This window comes from Micrasema longulum, unplaced genomic scaffold (assembly GCF_059751315.1).
Source record: "Micrasema longulum isolate JH-2025_06_02 unplaced genomic scaffold, ASM5975131v1 h1tg000879l, whole genome shotgun sequence".
In the NCBI taxonomy this organism is placed as follows: domain Eukaryota; kingdom Metazoa; phylum Arthropoda; class Insecta; order Trichoptera; family Brachycentridae; genus Micrasema; species Micrasema longulum.
In genome coordinates, this window is record NW_028278071.1 from 23,202 (window position 1) to 45,229 (window position 22,028).

Below are 22,028 nucleotides of genomic sequence, written 5' to 3' on the forward strand. Positions count from 1 at the left end.
CATTGACAACTGGGCCACAGTACCGGTAACATGTCCGCTTTTTTTAATCGCCGTACTTTCACTTTGTACTATTGAGCGTTTTACGTTAAAACCACACACAAACCTTTAATCGATAGTCGATGTGACATTGACAGTTTTAATATCGAGTGAAAGCTGTCTCGATCCGAGTGAATTAATTCGTGTTGTGAATTCGACTACTTCACATAAAGTGATTATTTTATTATTATTGTTTTTATTTACGAAATTGAGTGATGATCTCAATAAAGGTTATTTTTCCTCGGAAGATTCGGTTTAAACGAGTTTAAATTGAATCATTGACAGAATGTTCACGTCGTATAAATTAGTCTAATTGTGACTTGAAAGAGACGAAATTGGAGAAGTTTATTTGAAGTTTTAGTATTCAGAACGTAATCAAGCCATTCAAAATGCGTATATTCTTTTTGGTCGTGATTTTCTGCGCCCTATCATCGTCCAACACCCAAGAGAGCGTATTATTAAACGCCCCTAGTGACGCTGAAAACAGTTTGAAATTAGATAATGGAAGAAGGTTGGATTCTTCTTTTGGAAGTGCCGAGAACCTTCTGGATATTTCTTGGAAGTTACAGACTGAAAATGTGAACATCAGCAGAAGATGCGCAGAAGACACACGAACCATGTACAACAGCTTACAAAATCTGACTCTGTGGGCCTTTGAAAGTAAGTTGCTTCATTCATTAATCGTGATGTAATGCTTAATCTTACTATTAAGAGAAAGTTTCGATTAGTAGTATTTACTAATGTTTAAGATAATTGTGCGCGTTACTGAATAGAAATGACTTAAATATAAACTATTGTTGCCTGTGTAAAATGTGTCGGCGTGGTTATTGAAATATTGAAAGCATTGAATAAAAGTGTATAACTGTCCGGTTGAGAAATTGTATGCTCGGCACTTGAATTCTATGGATACGTATACCCACTACGTAAAGAATGCTATAAAAGTTATTGATAACACAAACATGAATAGTGGATTTTAGATAAAAGATTGAGAGAAATTTAGTAACGTTTTCAATTTTTAAGTATGTTTACATTTTTCTTTTTTTATTATTTTTTCCATTTTAAACTAAGATAAATAATAAAAATAATATGACCTCTGGATATTTTTTTCGATTGAAAACAAAACAACGGAAAAATCACGCATTTTGATAAAAAAATAATTTTTAAATAATATTTTTAACCTCATCATTGCCCTATCCACACCTAGTCACACATAGGGCACTACGTTGATGCTCCAATCATAGAGTATCTCGATTGTTTTTGTAACATTGAAATTAACTAAAATAAATTAACTAAAATAATTCACAAATTACAACAGAGATGGGGAACATTTAAGACAAGGGAATATGGAAGTCTAGGCATTTACATAGCTTATGACCTGTCGTTGGCTGGTTTAAGTGATCACTTTACACACTGTGCAACATTCACCATTTTGCCTATGTTTGAACATTCATATTTTTTCAATTCTTCTATATATTGATTTAAGTGAAATTTTATAAATCGGGTTGTGGTCCCGCGGCTAGTATCTCGGACTCACGGACCAAAGGTCCGTGGTTCGAATCCCAATCTACCCCAACTTGATTCCATTTTCTAAAAGTGAATTATTTACAACTCGTTGAAAATGGCCCTCCAAATCAAATATTTAGGTAAATCATAAGAACGCAAATATTTATTTTACAAAAAAAAAAAAGGGCTGAAACATTTATTTATGCGGATGAGATTGGTGTAATTGTATTATTTCACTTACATACTTGTCAACGCCTAAAAATCTTATTTTTTCCATTTCTATACTTCTTCATAGACCAGGTGGATTTATCAACAATGTTTTGAGTTTGTCCAAATTTTTGTAGACAAGTTTTAAGATTTTCAGTATGTAGGTGAAATAATTCAATTAGATGAACCTCACCCGCATAAATAAAGATTTCAGTTCTTTAACTTCACAAACATCAACAGATGAAAAAATTGAAGGGATGTAGATGTTCAGATATGGGAATAATGGTGAATTTTACACAGTGTGTAAAGTGGCCACTTAAACCAGCCAATGACAGGTCTCAAGCCCTGAAGATGCCTAGACTTCTATTACCTTCTCTAAAATGTTGTTTATTTCTGTTGTGATATGTTAATATTTACAACTCCTCGAGGAGTTGAATCCAGTCCTTGTCTTTAAAAATTTTGACAAACTCCAAATATTGTTGACAAGCATCATTACAAAGTTGATTTACAATAATACGAGTATATATTAACATTGGGGTAATAATGAAGGCAGCACCGAAGCTACAAATTTATTCCCGTTACAATCATGTACAGTAGTTTCTTTTTTAAAATAAAATCCAGTTATAGATGTTCATCTTAAATATTCACAATGTTTCGGAAAAATAAATATGTTTATCCAAAACATTGAACACCCTTGGAGCCATATATGAAAAGTCACTTTGAAATACTGCCATGCTAACCACCTGGAAAAAAAACATGTCCAGCCTGTCGAAAATCGAATCCAGGACCTCAAACAAGGAAGGCGAATGCGCCAACCAATACACTGCGAGTCGGCCTTGTCCACCTATTGATTTCTTGTTAGAAGATTTTTACCGGAACGTCGAAAGCACTCACATGTCCAGGGTTCTGCATATATTTATCACTCAAAACTGTATTCTTCATTTGCCTGTAAACAAGAAAAATAGGATTAAAAAAAACATTTAAAAACTAAACAAGCCAAGGATATATCTGTATCTTAGAGAATATAATATGGAAGTCCACTGTTTGCCATTTTTAACTGAAAAATGCAGAAAATATCGCAACGAGCTATTTCAAATTTAAATAAAACACCGTAGTCTACTTTCATTATAAAAGTGCGTTTTTAAGTTGAAATAAAAATCTGAAGTTTATTTTGTTTTTTTTTTTATTTTTTTTTTTAGTTCTATGATAAACATAGTCATTTGTATTTACAACATAATATTTACATGTATACTTATTCTTACATTATTTATTACTATTGTACACTTACTATACCAATTTATAATATTCAAACTGTTCAATTTGTACACTTATATAAACGTATGTTTTTTCACTATTTACTATGTATATTTGTTTTATTTTTATTTATTCATATTTTTTTCCATAATAAACTATGATTAATAAAAAAAATAATGTGACCTAACTGGAGTTACCCGTGCCAAAGACATTCAACGATGTACTTTCGAAAAAATATTGTTACATGTGAGACAGGTACTCGTACTTCAATTTTAAGTTTTTTTATTAACAATAAATATTTTATTTTAATTCTTCACGTACCTAATTAAGAAGCCGTGAGTACAATGAAATGAAATTAAAAGAGAAATTTTTTTTTAAAAAAAGTTTTTTTGCCTCCTATTACATTACAATTTTGTATATTATATGTGTATTATTTTATATTTCTTTGCATATTTTTTATAAGGCTCCCGAGCTGAATAAAATTATATCATTCCTATACTGAGACAACAATTTTTATTTCAATTGTCATTTATAAAATTTGTACCTCAGGGGCAGACGGATGCAAATCCAGAATTTGATGAAATGACATTTTGATTTTCGTATCCAGTTTATTTTATTTATTTATTTTATTCATTTATATTTTTTCTCTTGTAAACTATAATTAATAATAAAAATAATGTGACCTCACTGGGGTTATCCGTGCCAAGGACACTTAACAATATACTTTTTTATTAAATATTTTTATATTTGAGAATAAACAAAGAAGACTAACTTAATAAACAGAAATAATCAACAAACAATTCAGACAGTTTTAATCACTGCGTATTTATTTAAATAATTAATTTATGTAAATTTTTATTATTTATATTGCAAAACGCACAATGAAAGAACAAAAACATGACATAAGCTATACATTTGTAGAGCAGTTGATTCAATATTGGTTTGGCTGAATGAGATAATCTATTTTACCTTTACCAAGCTCCACTACCCATTTTTTATAGCCTTTTTGAACGTTTTCTCTTTACTAATTGTTTCAATAGATAGTGGTAGTAGGTTATAGATTTAAATTGAAAAATACTCAAAATCCTTTTTTCCAAAAGTGGTATTAGTTTATATTTGTTTATATAACCAAGTATTTTTAATATATATACTCTTGACATTAAATTTTAAAAATATTTACCTTTTTTTAAATTTTTTATGCTTTCTGACTTTTCCTCAAATTACTTTATTCTTTTGTACATAAGGCAGTTATGGGACATAGCTTTTAATTTATTTGCTGGTCTTATATATTAAGATCCTCTTGTTGCAAAGTTATGAAATAACTCTTTTTCTTTAGTTTATTTTAAAAATATCTCGGTACTATTCATTGGCGATATTAAATTTGATTTTTTTAACAATTGTCATAATATCTAGAAGTTGAATCATTTTCTTAACTTTTGTGTGTTTTTAATGCAAAAAACATAAATAGTCTCAGATACACTATTTTAATTTAAACAGCACTACTTTTCTTAAAATAATATTTTTCTTTACATTTAAATTTCTTCAAATAATTACTTTTGAAATCAATGATATTATCTTATTTGTTTCAAAAATAATGATTAACATTTTACAACAGAGATAAGGAATATTAAAGAGAATGTTATAGAGAAGTCTAGGCATCTACAGGGCTTATGACCTGTCAATGGCTGGTTTAAGTGGCCACTTTCCACACTGTGTAACATTCACCATTCTGCCCATATTTGAACATCTTTATTCCTTCAATTCCTTTACCTATCAATCTTTGTGAAGTTAAAGAGCTGAACTCCTTTATTTATGCGGGTGAGATTCATCTAATTGAATTATTTCACCAACATGCTAGGCAACGCCTGAAAATGTTATTTTTTCAATTTCTATACTTCTTCAGGGACCAGGTGGATTTATCAACAAGCCCTGTAGATGCCTTGACTTTAATATTACCTTTTCTTAAATGTTCTTCATATCTGTTGTATTATGTAATATAAACAGCTCCCCAGGGAGTTTAATCCAGTCCTTGTCTACAAAAATTTGGACAAACTCAAAATATTGTTGATTTAATTATGTTTTCGAATTTGCAATAAAAATTTCGTTCAATGTGACTCCCGTAGTCTATCCATTAAGGTACATATATAATTATCCACTTACGTTAATAACTTACTTCTGTATTTTCTTCTCAAAGGGTTTTCCATCTCTCTTGCAACACCTGTCAATTTGTTATACGCAGATCGACGACTGTGCAGTTACATTACGTATTAACACTGTATATTTCATTTCTTAAGAAAGTTGTTATAATCTTTAAGTTATTTCTTACTTCCTAATAACTATAGTGTATTGGATTTCAGAAACCGTATATAATAACATAATATGTAATTTTCTACCTGTCAAAATGCGATAATTTCCACAAGCCACATTTGCAATACTTATGTATCATGCTCGTTTTGCAATATTTTCGTTAATTATTTTTGTAGATTATTCGCATAAAATAATGTGATTACCAACTGTACATTAATGCACATAAAACCAGTGTGAAATTAAGGCTGTAATCTCATTAAAAATCAGGAAATCACATGATTTAGCCATTTTAAAACTCTGTTCTTATTCAAAACCACACCATTAAAAAAAAAATCATGCATTTGATGTTTTATTTTTTAGGTACATATTTAGCAAAATATTTATACTTATATCGACTGTCGAATGGCGTTCAAATTTAGCTAAATACATATTATAGAATTGAAATATTAACACCCAAAAATATTAAAAATTATCCCTGATTAAAAATTTATCATCATCATCATAATTCCCTTTCAGCACATTATGGTGCATAGGGCACTGCACTTGTATACAAATCGCAGCGTATCTTGATCATTTTAGTGACATGAAGGTAAGATGATCGGTCTTACGTTTCAGGTGCCAGTCCAGGAACCATGAAATTTTCTAGTGTAAAAACACATTTTTTAATTAAATAATTCATGTCAACCATGTCGGGAATCGAACCCGAGACCTCTTATTTCTATTTCTTTTCAAAAAATACTTCTATTTCTTTTCAAAAACAAACATTTTAGTTTGTTCTCTAAATTATTTACTAAATTTTGTTTTAATGCTATGTTTTTATATAATAATCAATGTACCAAAAGTTAGTCTAAATTTTAAGCCGGTCGAAAAGTAATTGAATAAAGCTTTATCCTTTTTTTTTGAGATGAAAAAAATTAATATAACTCTTTTTTTTCAAACTGTATAGATTTACAGTACAAGTAAAAAAAATAGGATGAAATGATTAAAAAAAAAGTTAATATACCGTGCGTTCTGATTTGATCAGTTTTACGCTACGGCAAGATTTTTTTAAAAATAAAAAATGAGAAATACTAAGTTCTTATTATTTACACAAATATTTAAATTTTTAGACCATTTTCTTAAAGTAGAAATTAACGTGTGCTGGAAAAATGGGAATCGAGTTGTAGTAGAGTGAGATTTTATCCGCGGACCTTTGTATGGACTTGGATTGTATGCACAAAATTGACACGTACATACACATTACACATACACACCTTTACATATATGCACGCATATATATATATATATACATATACACACATAAATACATACACATACCTATACGCATAAATAAAACAAAACATTTTATGTAGGAAATAAAAAACATTTTTTTTATTTTACTAGCAATTTAGCTTACGTCACCAAGCACATATCTTTTGGGAAGTTTAGTTATTCCAACCTGATAAGATAATGTTTAAGAGAAAATAATATGTGAATTATTTTCAGGGCTTATAAGCATTTACAGGGCTTATGACCTTGACCACTTTTCATGCGTTGCCTAGTAGGTGAAATTATTGGCAGATGAATGAACTTCACGAAAATCTAGAAACGTTTTATTATCTTAGAAAATATGTTTGGCAATCAAATCAATTAAATTTTACTGAAGTTTATTTAATGTTCAATAAAATGATTTCACGAGCATTTTTTTTAAACAATGGGTCTTATCTGATAATCAACCGTCAACATAAATGTGAAATCTGTTATTATCTTACAATTCATGATTATTCATCATCGTTCCCTTTCCGCACCTAATGGTACATAGGGTACTGCATTGGTACACCAATCGCAGTGTATCATTTTTGTGACACAAAGGAAAAATGATCAGTCTTTTGCTTCAGGTACCAGTTCAGGTTCTATAAATTGTTCTATTTTACACCTGTTAAAATTAATATTTCATTTTAACTAAGTCAGGAATCGTACCCGAGACCTCCTGCGTGGTAAGCAAACACGCTGACCACTACACCACAAGGCCGACAATATGTTTATTCAATCGAATTTGTTTAATTGTATGTGCACTACATATTATTAATAAGGAAGACCGAAAATCGTTCTAAAGCAAACAAACCAGCCAGAAACCAGCCGTCAAAGTTAAAATCGATTTTTGTTGTATAATGCCTCTTAACCGGCATTTACAAAAAAATAGAGACACGCTTAAGAGTTCCAGTAAATAAGAGATAAACTCGCTGCTTTTGAATTGCGGTGTGTACGTGATTTCAAAAATGTCTAAATTCGTTTATATTTTAATGAACACCCTGACTAAAAATATAAAAGATTTTTTCGCCGTTAAATAAACGGTAGTGGCGAGAGTAGAATAATTGATTTAATGTATTTTTTAATATGTATTAACACAAAAATAAACAATCACTGTTACTATTTATTGACTTATAAATACTTATAAAAAACAAAATGAAATATAAATAATTTTCGTAAAACCGGTTCCTTCGGATGACGATGACGAATTTCAATTATTAAAAAAATTCGAACACGGCAGTTTTTTTATATTTTCTTTTTAATTTATAAATCATGCATGTACAGTACAGTATTTTACAAAATACGTTGAATTACATTCGTTACGTTTGCTTACGGTATAAAATTGGACAAATTTGAGATTTTGAGAAACAAACCATAAATGTGACAAATTATAAAAGGAATTAAGATTATTTTAGAGAAGGTAATTTGGAACATTTGGACAATCTCAGAATTTTGTAGTAAACCTTCAAAAAGTTTGGTAAAAAAATATTTAAAAAGTGGCTAAAACAAAGTTTTTTTATTTTTTTTTATTTTAATGACTAACCACAAAGTCAATGTTTCAAATATAAAGTTTATAATTTCAAAGGTTTATTTACTTAATTCTAAAAAAAGTCAAAGCAAATAAGGTAAGTAATCAATTTGCAAATAATTTACAAAGTTCGTGCAGATTTAAAACAACTCTGGAAAAGGCGTTAATTAATTACTTAGTTATAAATTTAGAAAACTTTTCCATGATCTATCGACTTCAAACATGCTGTTCTCTTGGGGGAAATTGGATTAATTTTCTCTCATTAAAACGCTAAATTCAAGGAAATTTATCAAGCAGAAAAACGTGCAGCGAGCAAACAACTTTACCTTACATGAAAAGCAGGCAAGACTTTGGTCCATTTCACGTATACCATCCAAACCCGCTTGGCACGGTAAAATTAGGGTGGATCGGCATTTAGTATTTATTTATTTATTTAACAATAGTGGAGAGTATAACTTAAGGCTTGCATTACGTAATGCAGACTGTGAATATTGGGTATGACAATATTACGGGTTTTATAAATAAATAGCAAACGAATTGCTCCACTGATCAGTGAATTCCGATTTGCATTCATTTCGTTCATAAACCAAACCAAGTCATCAAAAGGGTCAACAGTTTCAAATACCTGGATGCATATGTTACAGAAAATGGCAGCTTTCAACACAAAACTAGGAGTGCGGCTAGAAATTGTAGGGTCCACATTCAACAGTATTAAGGTTTTCTGCTGGTTACTACTGCTGACAAGCTGGTTTTGCGGTTTAGTGGGTTTCATTATTTTTCCTTTTATATTTTTTCTGTTTATGTTTACCTTCTTAAATAAAAATTAATTAATCTAGGGATCTGATTTTACTCAGTGAAAATTAAATATTGCTTGCATAACGGCTGCATAAAAAATATTATTTTTGTCAATTAATAAAATAAATATTTTCGTTCTTATGATTTATCAAAATATTTTAATTTTTGGGGGCCATTTTCAACGAGTTGTAGATAACTCACTTTTATAAAATGGGAACCAAATTGAGGGTAGTGGAATGCGAACCTTGGACCTCTGATCCGTGAGTCCACGACACTAGCTGCAGAACCATAAACCGGTTCTCCTCTATCGATGAAAATCGTGACACCTCACTAGGCCCAAAACAGCAAAATTCTGAGTTTTTAGAAAATATGCCACAGAAGAATCTTGGTTGTGCAGTGGTTTAACTTTGTAAGGAATGAAGTAATAAGAAAACGAACGCAGAAAACTACAGTGACAACTGTCATCAAGCTTAGGTGACACAGTTGGCTGGGCCATGTATTGCGGATGCCTCCTGAGAGCCTTAAACACGCTTGCCTACTTTGCGTCCTGGGCGTCCGCTGCTGACTGTTTGTAGGCAGTTTATGCCAGAACTACGGAACGCGAACCTGACTTGAAAGGACGCACAGAAGCTGGCATCTGACAGAGATGCCTGAAAGGTATTTGTGGACACTATATGTTCCAACTAGAGAGAAGAAATAGAATCATGATTATGATGATTATGCTCTAGTATAGTTATTGGAAACATACAAACTGATATCTTTAGAATATTTAAATTATATATACGAGTTCTTCCAGAATATATCCAAATTTTTCTAATTATTTAACTTTTTGTGCATAATTTTAATTGTACATTGGCAGACTTATTGCGAAATGGCAATTTCTTCTAACCAACCGATAAAATAAAAGTTTTGTTTTTATAATTTAAGTTAAAACATATTCAATAGAAAAAAAAGATACAGAAAAGCTAAAGATTCATAAAAACATAAATAAATGTATTTGTATATAAATTATCTTAAATCAATACAATAACTCAAGCGCAAACAGGAAAGGATGAGAGATTAAGGAAGAGAAAGGAGATAATCCGGCTCATAAAAATGATTTCCAAGAGACGACGAGATTTAATGGCTACAACGCCATTAAATCCACTTTTCTTGCTAGAAATAAACTGCGTTTGCTTTGCATTAAAGAAATAAATAAAAAATATAAATATATATTACAGTACCATAAATATCAATCTACCTTTTATGTTATTGTGTCGTGTGGATTTTTAGCACAGTGTGAAATGGGCTTTTAAATTAAGCTTGTAAACACATTAATTGACTCACATGCATAATATTAATGCCGTATTACACGGGTCAAAAAACATAACGAGGAATTGATCGAAAATCTTTATAAACTCTGAACAAACTTTTTTTCTATGTTGCGAAGTGAAGGGCCTTAAAATAAGGATGGGATATCTATCGTAATTATACGACTGTAGTAAGAGGATGATATTCCCATCTTTATTCTTCCACTCTGCCTAGACGCAAATTTAAATTAGATTGATAAGTAAGGTCCGTAATTTATTGTTTCGAAATACGTTTGTTGACATGTGCAATGCATAACTATGTACACGAAATTCAGCATGCGCATTTGCATTTTTTTTTAAATATTTAAAACTTAAATAAAAATTAACGACCGAATAAAGTACGGAGATATGCGTTGGTTTGGACATGTGGAGCAAACGGGCGACAAAAAATGGATAAAAATATTTTTCATAGGAATTTTGATGGATTCAGAAAACAAGGAAGACAGAGAAAGGCGGGGCATGCCTAAATCTATAAAATACTTTAAGAAGGACATGTTGAAAGTCAGAATAATCAGCGCGCATGCATGAGAAGATGTATGAATGTGATTAAAGCAAGTTCACCATACAATGACAGAGTGATATTGCATTCTATTATATTTGCTTACCCCGGCATAATGGTTGTTTTTTTTTGTTTTGTTTTGTTTTGTTTATTTGGATTTTATGATTTACTCAAATATTTATGCAGTAAAAATAAAAAAACTTTTTGTATTTATATATTATTATAAAAAGCATAGGTGATTTCTTCCAACCAACCAATAAAATAAAATGTGTTATTTATCTAATGAAAGTTTTGAAATGTGTACGAAAAAAAAACAAAATAATTATAAAAATATATAAAAGAATACGTTTTTATAAATGAACTAATATTTATACTCTTGTTTTCCATGAAAAAAAGAGAGAGATAAAAGAGGACAGATTAATTAAGAGAAATAAGATGCTTTTTCAGGCGTAAACAGAGCTTTTGCAGAAACATATTTGATGGTGGATGGGAGATGATTCCACAGTTTAGTTGTACGGACATGAAGTATATGAGAAAGTGAAGAATAGGAAATTGTGGATAAAAAATATTTTTCTCACTCTCATAATGCAGTTCTGCAAAAATGTGAAGTCAAAATGTTAGATTAATTTTTCTTGAAATGCGTATTTTAGTCAATTATAAACAAACGATGTCTATTAATAAATTAATTTTGTCTATTATTATTTGTCTATTTATAACAGTTTATGTATAATATAATACTTTTCACAATATTTTAAAATAAAAATTCATATCTATATAAGCGGGCTTAAAACTTCACACCGATGCATTCAAAACTGATTATTCTTTAACCTTTTGATTCCTGAACGTAGATTTTGTAGAGTTTTTGAACTTTATCTTTTTAAATTTGGTTATTGCTTGAAAGTAATTACGTATTTTGGATACAAACATTGGTACAAATTTGTGCCATCTGAGAATTGCGATGTATAAAAATAAAATTAAATACGAAATGTTTACAAAAATAAATGTAAAACAAAAATTATAATCAAACAACAAAAATAATGAATAAAAATAGAACCAACTTGCTATAATAATAACAATATTGATGTTTGTAAAGGGGTAGTTATTTTACACGACTAAACGGGTGACGCAAAACTGACCCCAAGAAATATTTTTTTCAATCAATTAATGTTAGTTAAAAAACGTCCAAATATGTAGCAACAGTGATTTCGGTTTCCTGTTTCCCATAGTTCTTGCATAATGCATATTTTAGATTTGCCATAGGCTTCATACATAAGTTTTTTTTCCGTTTTCGGAACAAAGTTTTTAATTTTTGAAAAAATACTTGATAATATTACTATTTTGCAGCAACTATAGTTTTAATTGTTTCGCTCAGTAACAAAACAAGTTTCATACAAAAAAAATCATTTTAAATAAATGGCACTGTTTGATTTTTATATGCTCTAAGAAAAATATAAAGTTACATACAAAAAAGATTACTTACAATTTACGAACAGGTACTCAAAAAGGTGTTAAAAACAAATTTATTAATTTATTTATAAATTCAAATGGAAACAAAGGGAAATAGTAAAATGAATAATAATTTGAAAACACTCACAAAGTGTTAACACATAAATAAAACAAAGATTAAGAAAAATATTTAGTATGGGACAAAAAATAAAATATTAAATAGGATTGTAATATTATATGCACTTAGGGCGAACAAGAGAATAAATTAATTAGTTATTATTAATTATAAGAAAAAATAATTAACCATTATTCGGATAGTATATCCAAATCACTGTTTAAATTTTCACAACTATCATCTGACCCGGGGCAATATTAATAATTAAGTTATCCATAGATGACTCCATTATCAGATCGCTACTTTTATAGCGTCTTCAATAGTTCTCACCTAACTTTTTTTCCATTTCTCTGGAGTATAATTCCCTTTGTTTTTTATGTTTTTCAGCCAAATACTCTGTGTTGATCGATTCTTCGGCCAGTTAATCTAAAATTTCCCCCAAACCAGCATTATGGGATTTAAATCTGCATGGTAAAGTGGAAGTCGTAAACCATCATGACCGTGTGATTTTAAAATGTCATTAATTTCATATAATTTTTCCATGGTGCAGCTTTTACAAGTAAGAGCAAATTAGTTCAGACAAAAAAATAATGTAAATAACCGCACAAAATGTCACTAAAAATTTACATGAAATATTAATTTTAAAATGTGCTTTCACACAAAAATATTTCATATTTCCTGAACGAGCACCTGGACCCTGATTACAATGGAAACAGAATTGTCTTCGACTGTCTATAAAGAAAAATCGATGTTTGTGTACAAAACGGAGTATATTTGCACGAACATTTAAAGTATACTCATCGGTTACCTATAATTAACCATGTTTAAAAGAAAAAAATGTATGCATATGCTGCTTTTTATACATTTTACTTTGTCGGTAATATTAAAGAAAAATGTTAACTTCCCAATGTAATCGGGGCCCTGAAGCGAAATATTGTTAATCATACTTTCATGTAACATAAAACGATCAAGATACACTTGATGAAATTGATGTATAAATACAGTGCTTTATGCACCATATGGTGAGAAAATGAAATTATCATGATGAAGGTTATTTACTTTTTTTTCTTTAAGTAAGTGATATTGAAATTGAAAATGCCATTTTAAAATGCCAAAAATAGTATGATTTCCTAAATGTTTATCAAACAACTGCCTTAATATTTAAAATATAAACTTCGTAATCAATTATTTAAAAAAATAATTTTTATGTTTTTCTACGATCATTAACTGACATTTTTATGTCTACCGTCCTCCAGACGTACCTGTCTCTTCGTCAGGACGCTAATAACACTAACATTCAAATCCTACTATGCACCTTCACCACATTGGTTGCACAAAAACATAAAACTAATCTGGTGATACACACGAAATATGAAGGTAACACCAACGTTCAGCGATTAAAATAATGAAAAGGTTTTTTTGTTTCAAATACGAGATAACTTAAAGATAATAAAATAACGTCTAAAAAAAAATATTTTTGTGCCAAGGCTGCATTTAAGTACATAAACAAAATATGTGTAATGTTGTAAAAAAAGGTGAAAAATATTTCATTTTCTATTCTATTATCTACTACACTTCAGGAGATCCAATTACAGAATACCCTGGTTTGAAAAAATCCGATAATAAATATCGTGTTTTCACCGGGAATAAACCTGTTCGGCCATGCATGCGATATTACGCAGAGTGATTTATGAACAATTGAAAATATCATCGAATTTGTGATATTTATTAAAATTGTAGCATTTTTTTTTATTTGACTAAACCTGCTAACAAAAATAAAACTATTAAAACTTGATAATATACTTTACAAAATATAAATGCGTGTAATATGACGGGTTTTGGTCTACCCGTGGACTCTAGATCAGAAGGTCAGAGGTTCAAACCTCGTTTTATAACAATCCTTTTATTAACACTGTTATTTACAAAAAAATAAAAATGTCCTGAAATTGAATTATTTTGGTAATCATAAAAACGCCAATATTTTTTTTATTTGAAATTAGTTTTTTATTATATAAATAAAACACGAGTGATACTTTAATCCACAAATTTGGAATATCCAGTGACCGGTTTCATCGCTTTCGCGACATATTCGAGACTGGTATCTTTATTAAAGAGTTAAATGTATTTATACAAAACAGAGGTAAGGATATATGTAAGTAAATTAAATAAAGTTATTTTCATCTTAAGGATCATTATCAAAAAAATTTCTTTGGGTTAACTAATGAGTTGATATAATGCTATTTTAATGAGTTTAAGTATTTTATTTTATTTTTAGTGTCCCATCCTTCGTGAGTGTGGTTTTGTAAATAACGATTAATAATAATAATAATAATAAATAATAATGTGGATTAAAGTATCACTCGTGTTTTATTTATATAATAAATTACAATGAACTTCCATCAAGTATTTTCACTTACAAACTTAAATGTTTTGAAATTAGTGTATAAACCCTTACGGATTATTACATTATTTACATTTTGAATTTGATTGGTTGATAGAATTTAATTTTTAAAAAATTACAAACAAATTTATGAATAAATTTATGAAATTGATCAGATTTTGTATTTACGTAATAACAAATGACTTTTAATTTCATTCGTTGTTAAATATATTTGAAGACACTTTTTTCAATTCAACAATCATTCAATTTAATTAACTATTACAAAATGACAGTATCAACGACTCCACACATATAAATTTCTCAATATCGCTGCGAAGATAGTCACATAATAAATTCGCCAAACAAAAGTTCGTTTTGTGTACATAAGAATATTCAATGAGCAATAGGATTATACAATAGTTAGCAGGAGGTTTTATGGCTGATGATGTAATAAAGAAATTCGTGTTAATTATAATAAAATATTAACGAATACTCGATGTGGGTCACACGTACAAATATATTTATACACAGAATCAATAGTGTTCAAATTCATTCAAAGCTTCGAGCCGTGGATCATTGACCCTATCGACATGATTCCTTTTAGAACCAACACGTATTTACGCTTAAACTACATCACATGCATGTTTTTACATGTGATGATGATAATGATTTTATTTCTTTTTTATTTACATGTATTTTATTTTATTTGTTTAATTATTTATAATACTCGTATATACTATATAATTATTATAAATCAAATTTCTCTTTTGAAATTTTGTATTACTACTAAAATCGCTTTAATGAAATTTGATCGACTTCTCTTGGTTTAAAATCTTCTCCTTATATTGCTTTTTCAAATTTTAAAGATTACTTGCTATACTTGTTATTCCTTCTTTATTTTTTCTTTTTTCTCTGCTGCCATTGGCATGTTTTTATACTTTTAAACTACTTTTAATTACTTATATTATATATGTTAATAAAATCAATATATTGCTGCTCTTACTATAATGTGTCATTAATTTTGAAGATGTTTTTTAAATTGACCTAAATTTACTGTCTTATATTTCACTTAAAGATTCTTCTGATCGTTTCTTTGAATCCCTTAAAATAAATATGTGTTTATGTTTTTCCTTTTTTAAAAAAAATGTTATTACTATTTTATTTTACTTTTACATCTGAGCATGTTTTTCATTCTTTCTTTCCATTCTTAATTTTTAATTACTCTTACAAATTTTCTTCATTTTTAATATTATTTCCATTTGTAAATACTCACTACAAACTACAAACCTTAAAATATATTTTTTTCACTTAAATTTTAATTTTTAAACAACTTTCATTTATGTTTTCTTTTTCCTTCTCTTTTTTATGCTTTCATAATTAACCTTACATATAATTGCTTTTTAATATGGAAACTTCACTGGTCCATTAGAATTAAGTCTAATTGTGTAAAATATTGAACTTTGTAACTGTACTGTATGTTTCCTGAATAAAAGAAAATAAAAATAAAAATACTCGTACAGCCTCAGTAAATTACAGCAGCAATAAAAAAATATTAAAAAAATGAGATTTAGGTTATTAATACAGCGCCATTTTTGTGAAAAATCACGTTAAGGGCGCTTTACAATTATAAACTTACATTCTAACTAAGCTAAAGAGACATATAATGTTTTCTGATTTAAAATTGAGGTTATGATTAACTAAAGAAGTGAGTTTTTAGTTGGGATCTGATTTGACTGGGACTGTCGATGGTTCGTAAGTTTGAAGACAATTGGTTCCAGGCAGAGGGGCCGGCAATAGCAAAAGCACGATATCCAAATCTAGTGTTTGAGGAGCGCCGGATTTCAACAAATTTTCCTCTGCCTGAATCAAATTCTGACCTAAGAGAAGATTTTCTTTGACGTGTAATTTCCCTAATACAAAAGTCCGATGGGTATCTTGGAGCCATTTTTTGAATGAGTTTTATGATGTTCAAGAAATTGAACAAAAAATACGTGGCAAAGACAAACAAGGCCAATAAAATAATAGTTTACAATATATTAAAAAATACCACCAACATATAAGACTTCGAACTGACCCATACCAATCCATCTTCATCCCACACTGTTTTAGTGGCGAAGAGATTTACTAAAAGCTGGAAGATCTATCCCATAGAACTCCAAGGTGTGTGACGAATTGACTAATATGCACATTGTGAACAGAAAAAAAAATGTTTTTAGAAGATTTGATGAATAGCAAATTTTGACTTCTGATGACACGGTTAGGAACATGAAAAGATACTGATTGCAAGAAAAAAAATTTACAGCGATACTTAAATTTATATATCACATTACTAATTTAATGTATTTATTTGTTTATGTCAGTAAATTGCTTGCCAAACGCAAGAACATACTTTAATTTAGCAAGTCAAGGGTAAAATATATGTATTTTTAAATATCTATGCTTTATTTAGTAACTTTATAATATTCTTAATATATTGAGTGTTTCTACTGACATTTCTTGGTGGAACTGCATTTTAATTATAATAATAAAAATACTTTTTAGTTTTATTCCACTTTTATTTATAATTATTTTATAAATTTTTTACCAGTGGCCGGGTTTCGTCGTGACCGACATCGTCAGACTGGTTTAATTATTTTTATTATTATAATTTTTAATATTCTTTAAAAACATTTGATTTACCTACATTACATTTTATAGGAAAATTATTCAAGAATATTTTTTTTCATATATCGAAATATTTCACAGTTATTTATTTTATTTTTAGGGTTAATTGCTTAGTTGTACTATTTTAACCCGCTTTTTGAAAAAGTAAGTTTTTCAGGATATTTGTCCTGTTTCACACACATCTGTATTTTGCATTATCTCTTTTATAATATTATATTAAAACGACATTTGACTCATTATGAAGTTTTATCACAGCAGTCTACAGTAAATATATCTACAAAAAACCACACACTCTTTATTGTGTTTGCTTGTGCACGTGTTATGTTTAATATTCTGTAATCGTGCCGTTTATATACAGTTAGGTTGTCAAATTAATTTTCCAGGGAATATAAAAATCAGGAGAGCAGAAAATGAAAATGATAACGCTCGAGCAGTATGAAATATTGCACACAATGGCTTATACGTATTAAGAATATCTTTAACTTGCAGAATTGAAAAATATTTTTTCAAAAATAAGTAATTAATTTAAGCAATAACTTTCAACCTTCCAAAAACTGGTGTAAGTTGATGCAAGTTTGAAGCTTCATATTTTTAAATAAAAATGGGAAATTCAGCAATCTTGTTTATAAACTCGCTTCATTTTTTAAATGTTTTTTCTTCTGATTTATTAGGTTTTACATCTTTCATTTGATTTTTTTTTAAAATTAATTTAAATGAAAACAATGTTTTAAACCACTTGATATTGATTTAATAACCAACCAGTTTCAAAGTCACGCGAGCTTTCTTATGAAAGTATAATTTAGAAATTAGTGTTATCCTATTATTTCATTTTTACAGTGTATACTAAATACAAAATCAAATACACGTGTATCTTCCAAATCGGTCGTTTATTAAATAAATAAATAAAACAGTAACTAACTGCAAAGAAAGAAAAAGACTCAAATATTTTGTGTTACCTATCCGTAATTCTGTTAAATATAATTCAAGCAAAAAAAAATTATTGTAATCATACCAATCTCTCATATTTTATATAAATGTAATAAAGTTTTTTTATCTTCACAAATCCTATATTTTTGACCTGATCTCTTGTCACATACGTAAAAATCAGTCTAAGCGTTGATTTTAGCACGACTTACTGTCAGTTTCCTTTTTTTATTTCAATTGAAACGAAAAGGTTTTTATTGTTTATTTCACATAAATTAAACTTTGACTTATTTTTAAGCATTGGAAGAGTCTTTACGCGGAATTCGACTGATTTCAAATATTATTTTTATTTAAATAATGTTAAATTTGTAATAAATATAGCAGACGAACTGTCTATATTGTTTCCTTCTTAAAATCCCTAACCTTAGGTTTAATATTTAATGGAGCAAGAGTAAAATAAGAAAGTGGCTACTTGATCAAAAGTTATTTATGTAAATGGAGAATAGAATTATGTGTTCTTATATAATTTGATAAGTATAATATGTTATGAAGTAATATATCGACTGTGGAATTATCTGCCATCCACCATCAAAGATGTTACTACAGTATCTCTGATCACGACTGAAGAAACATCTCCTTTCCTCTTTCCTCTTTTTCTTTCTTCCCAATGGGTAAAAGTACTGATTTAAGGTAATTTATATGCAAATACAATAATTTCTATTTTTGTAAATCTTTAGCTTTTTTCATTTTTTATTAAATATGTTTTGCAAATTTGAATTATAAAAATTAAACTTTTATTTTATTGGTTTGTTGGAAAAAGTTTCCATTTGGTAATAAGCCCACCAACGCACAATACGCATTATGTACAAAAAGTTCAATAAATAAAATATAATATTCATTTTTTAATTTTATCAAATGCAACTCTTACTTTTTTTTACTCTGACAGTATTGGGTAGATGGAAAAATAGTTATTTTCAATTGCGTTTATCCGCACATTATGAAAGAATGCGACAAACATTATCGACAAAATTAAGAAATGAGTTCTGCGTTGGCTGGAACACGTAAAGCGAATGGACAGCGAAAGAGCGGCTTAAAGGGTTTGCGATGTGAATATTGATGGATGCAGGAAACGAGCAAGACCAAGAAGGACATGACTCGACCGGCATGGCATAATCGGCGCGCGTGCATGAGAAGATGTATAAATGTAGAGGAAGATAGGTATATATGTAAAGACAGAGTGATATGGCGTTCTATCCTCTCTCTTATCGAACTGTTTCCCCGTAAGGACAGAGTCCTGGTCTAAAGGCTTATTTGTTTACATTAATTTTATATATCATCAAATGCCACAACTTTGCCTATAGTGGGTAGCTACCAGACAAAACCTCCCAGTTTTTTAACTATTTGTCGGCCTCGTAGTGTAATGGTCAGCGCCTATGCCTACCATGCAAGAGGTCTCGGGTTCGATTCCCGACATGGTTGACATGAAATATTATTTAAAAAGGTGTTTTTACACTAGAATATTTCATAGTCCCTAGACTGGTACCTGAAGCGTAAGACTGATCACCTTACCTTAATGAAACAAAAATGATCAAGATGCGCTGCAATTAGTGTACCACTGCAGTGCCATATGCACCATTAGGTTCGGTAAGGGAATGATTATGATGATGAGTTTGACTACTTCAGAATAAATTTACATATGTAAATTATATTTCTATGGCAACACTAGAAAAATACGTTTGTCAATAAGTTCATTACTTACACTAGGACAGATAAGTTTATGTAAGCGCAACTTGCTTAATATTTCGAGAATAATATAAAATCCTTGCATTATTTTGCCGTGAATAAATAAAAGTGCCACGTAAAATATTTGGATTTATCTCAAACTAAAAAATCTGTATAATGGCTTGCTCACCACATGCACGGAAAAAAAACAGATTTATCAACGAGAAAAGCTGCCCGAAGGAGCTCTCTGTAATCTGGTAGCCTTGCATCTTTGTGCTGAAAGAAGGTAATCCAGAAGTACATAATATGCACTCCATTGGATTGAGAAAAGATATCTGGATTATAATCAAATAAGAAAATATATTATACGTTCAAATTTCTATCGTTAAAATTGCTTTTATTAAGAAATCCTTCCTCTCAACTCTCAATATTACTTATACTATAAAACAATCCATCTGTCTTAAATTCTGTCTTAAATTAAAGAAAATTTATTTACACATTTATAAACTGTCTGAAAATCAAATGTTATTGTTTGTTAACTTAATTTAAACACCTTGTAGGCTTATACTTAATTTACATATGTAAATTTAAAATCGAAAATGTATTTTACAAAAATGTACCTAGTGAAATTGAATAGCGAGAATACATACATATATTGCAGTGAGGAGAACAAAAGTGCATTGTTTCCATCACTTATATTTTAAAATCTTAAAATCAAATGAGTTAAGAATAATAATTAAGAATTCAGATATAAGTTAAAAGGTACACAATTTAAATCTACATAAAAGTAGTATTTTTAACTTTAAATTTGTAGATAATAAATTGATACACTACCTTTTAAAATTAAAAAGTGTTATATTAAATATATCTATACCATTTTCAGATGCATTAGCAAACGCATGAATTCTCTTCAATGGCAAGTGTACGCTGTAGTTTGTTGTAGATAAATTTGCACAGAAGACTTTAAAATGTTAAATAACTCAATATGGTCAATCTGTGCAGCTAGAAAATTAAGATTAAAATTAATAAATTTGAGAAATTTATTTTGAACTTTTTCCAACATCATTACATTCTCATTGTAAAATGTTGCCAGTATTGTTTAGTTATATTCTATTTTAATCTTAATTTTAAGTGAAAATTACATACTATTGGAAAATAACTATTTATATCAGTATTAATACGTTTTAAAACAGAGATGGAGGTCTAGTGCCAACATGGTTTATTTTCGGTAAAGCAATCTGCGTACCGACGCTTTCATTAAATTTGACGGAGATGGAAGTGATAAGAGTACTGTCTGAAATTACAACATGGAAGATTCTAGTGTTACGAAGGACTGTCATCAGTTAGATAAGTGATCGATTTCAACCATTTGATACCGATCTTCGCATTTGGGACACATCACTTATTTTTATCGAACAGATAACTGTTATTTATAAGATCGAAAAACTGCTTTATATTCATTCTCGTTTTGTGACAATTCAGGCTATTTTTTACTGTCAAAGTTACGCGTTTGACGTGCGAATAAAATGGAACATTCGCAGATCGATAAATTTGGCATTATATACATTTTCCCCAAAAATCTATTTAATTCATTGCTATTTCATTCATTTCTAATCTAGTTGATCCATTGCACTTTCATCATTATTAACATTCTATGTTCACAAAGAGCCCCTATGCACCTCTATTGGCTGATAACTCTTTTGCGTCTACCCAAGTCAGGTTCTCGTCCCGAAGTTCCGACATAAAATGCCGACAAACAGTCAGCAGTGGACGTCCAGGACGTCGAGAAACTGATGCTTTGTAAAGTAGGCAAGCGTGGATAAGGCTCTCGGGAAGCATCTGCAGTATATGGCCTGGCCAACCGTATCGACAGTTATCACCGGTCACCGGACGTCCATTCTCATATTACTTCATTCCTCACAAAGTCAAACCACCGCACACCCAAAATTATTACGGGACACCTATTCTCAAAACTCAGAATTTTGCTGTTTTTGGCCCTGGTTAGGTGT

General features: G+C 29.4%; 1 protein-coding gene across 1 annotated transcript in view; it reads left to right on the forward strand.

Moving 5' to 3' along the window:
- The first annotated feature begins 425 nt into the window (after positions 1 to 425).
- The window catches only part of LOC148278450 (uncharacterized), a 62,230-nt gene continuing 40,627 nt past the window's right edge, over positions 426 to 22,028 (forward strand). The window contains exon 1 of the mRNA XM_088231380.1: positions 426 to 696. Coding sequence (XP_088087506.1) covers positions 426 to 696 — 271 coding nt within the window. The remainder of the gene's footprint in view (positions 697 to 22,028) is intronic.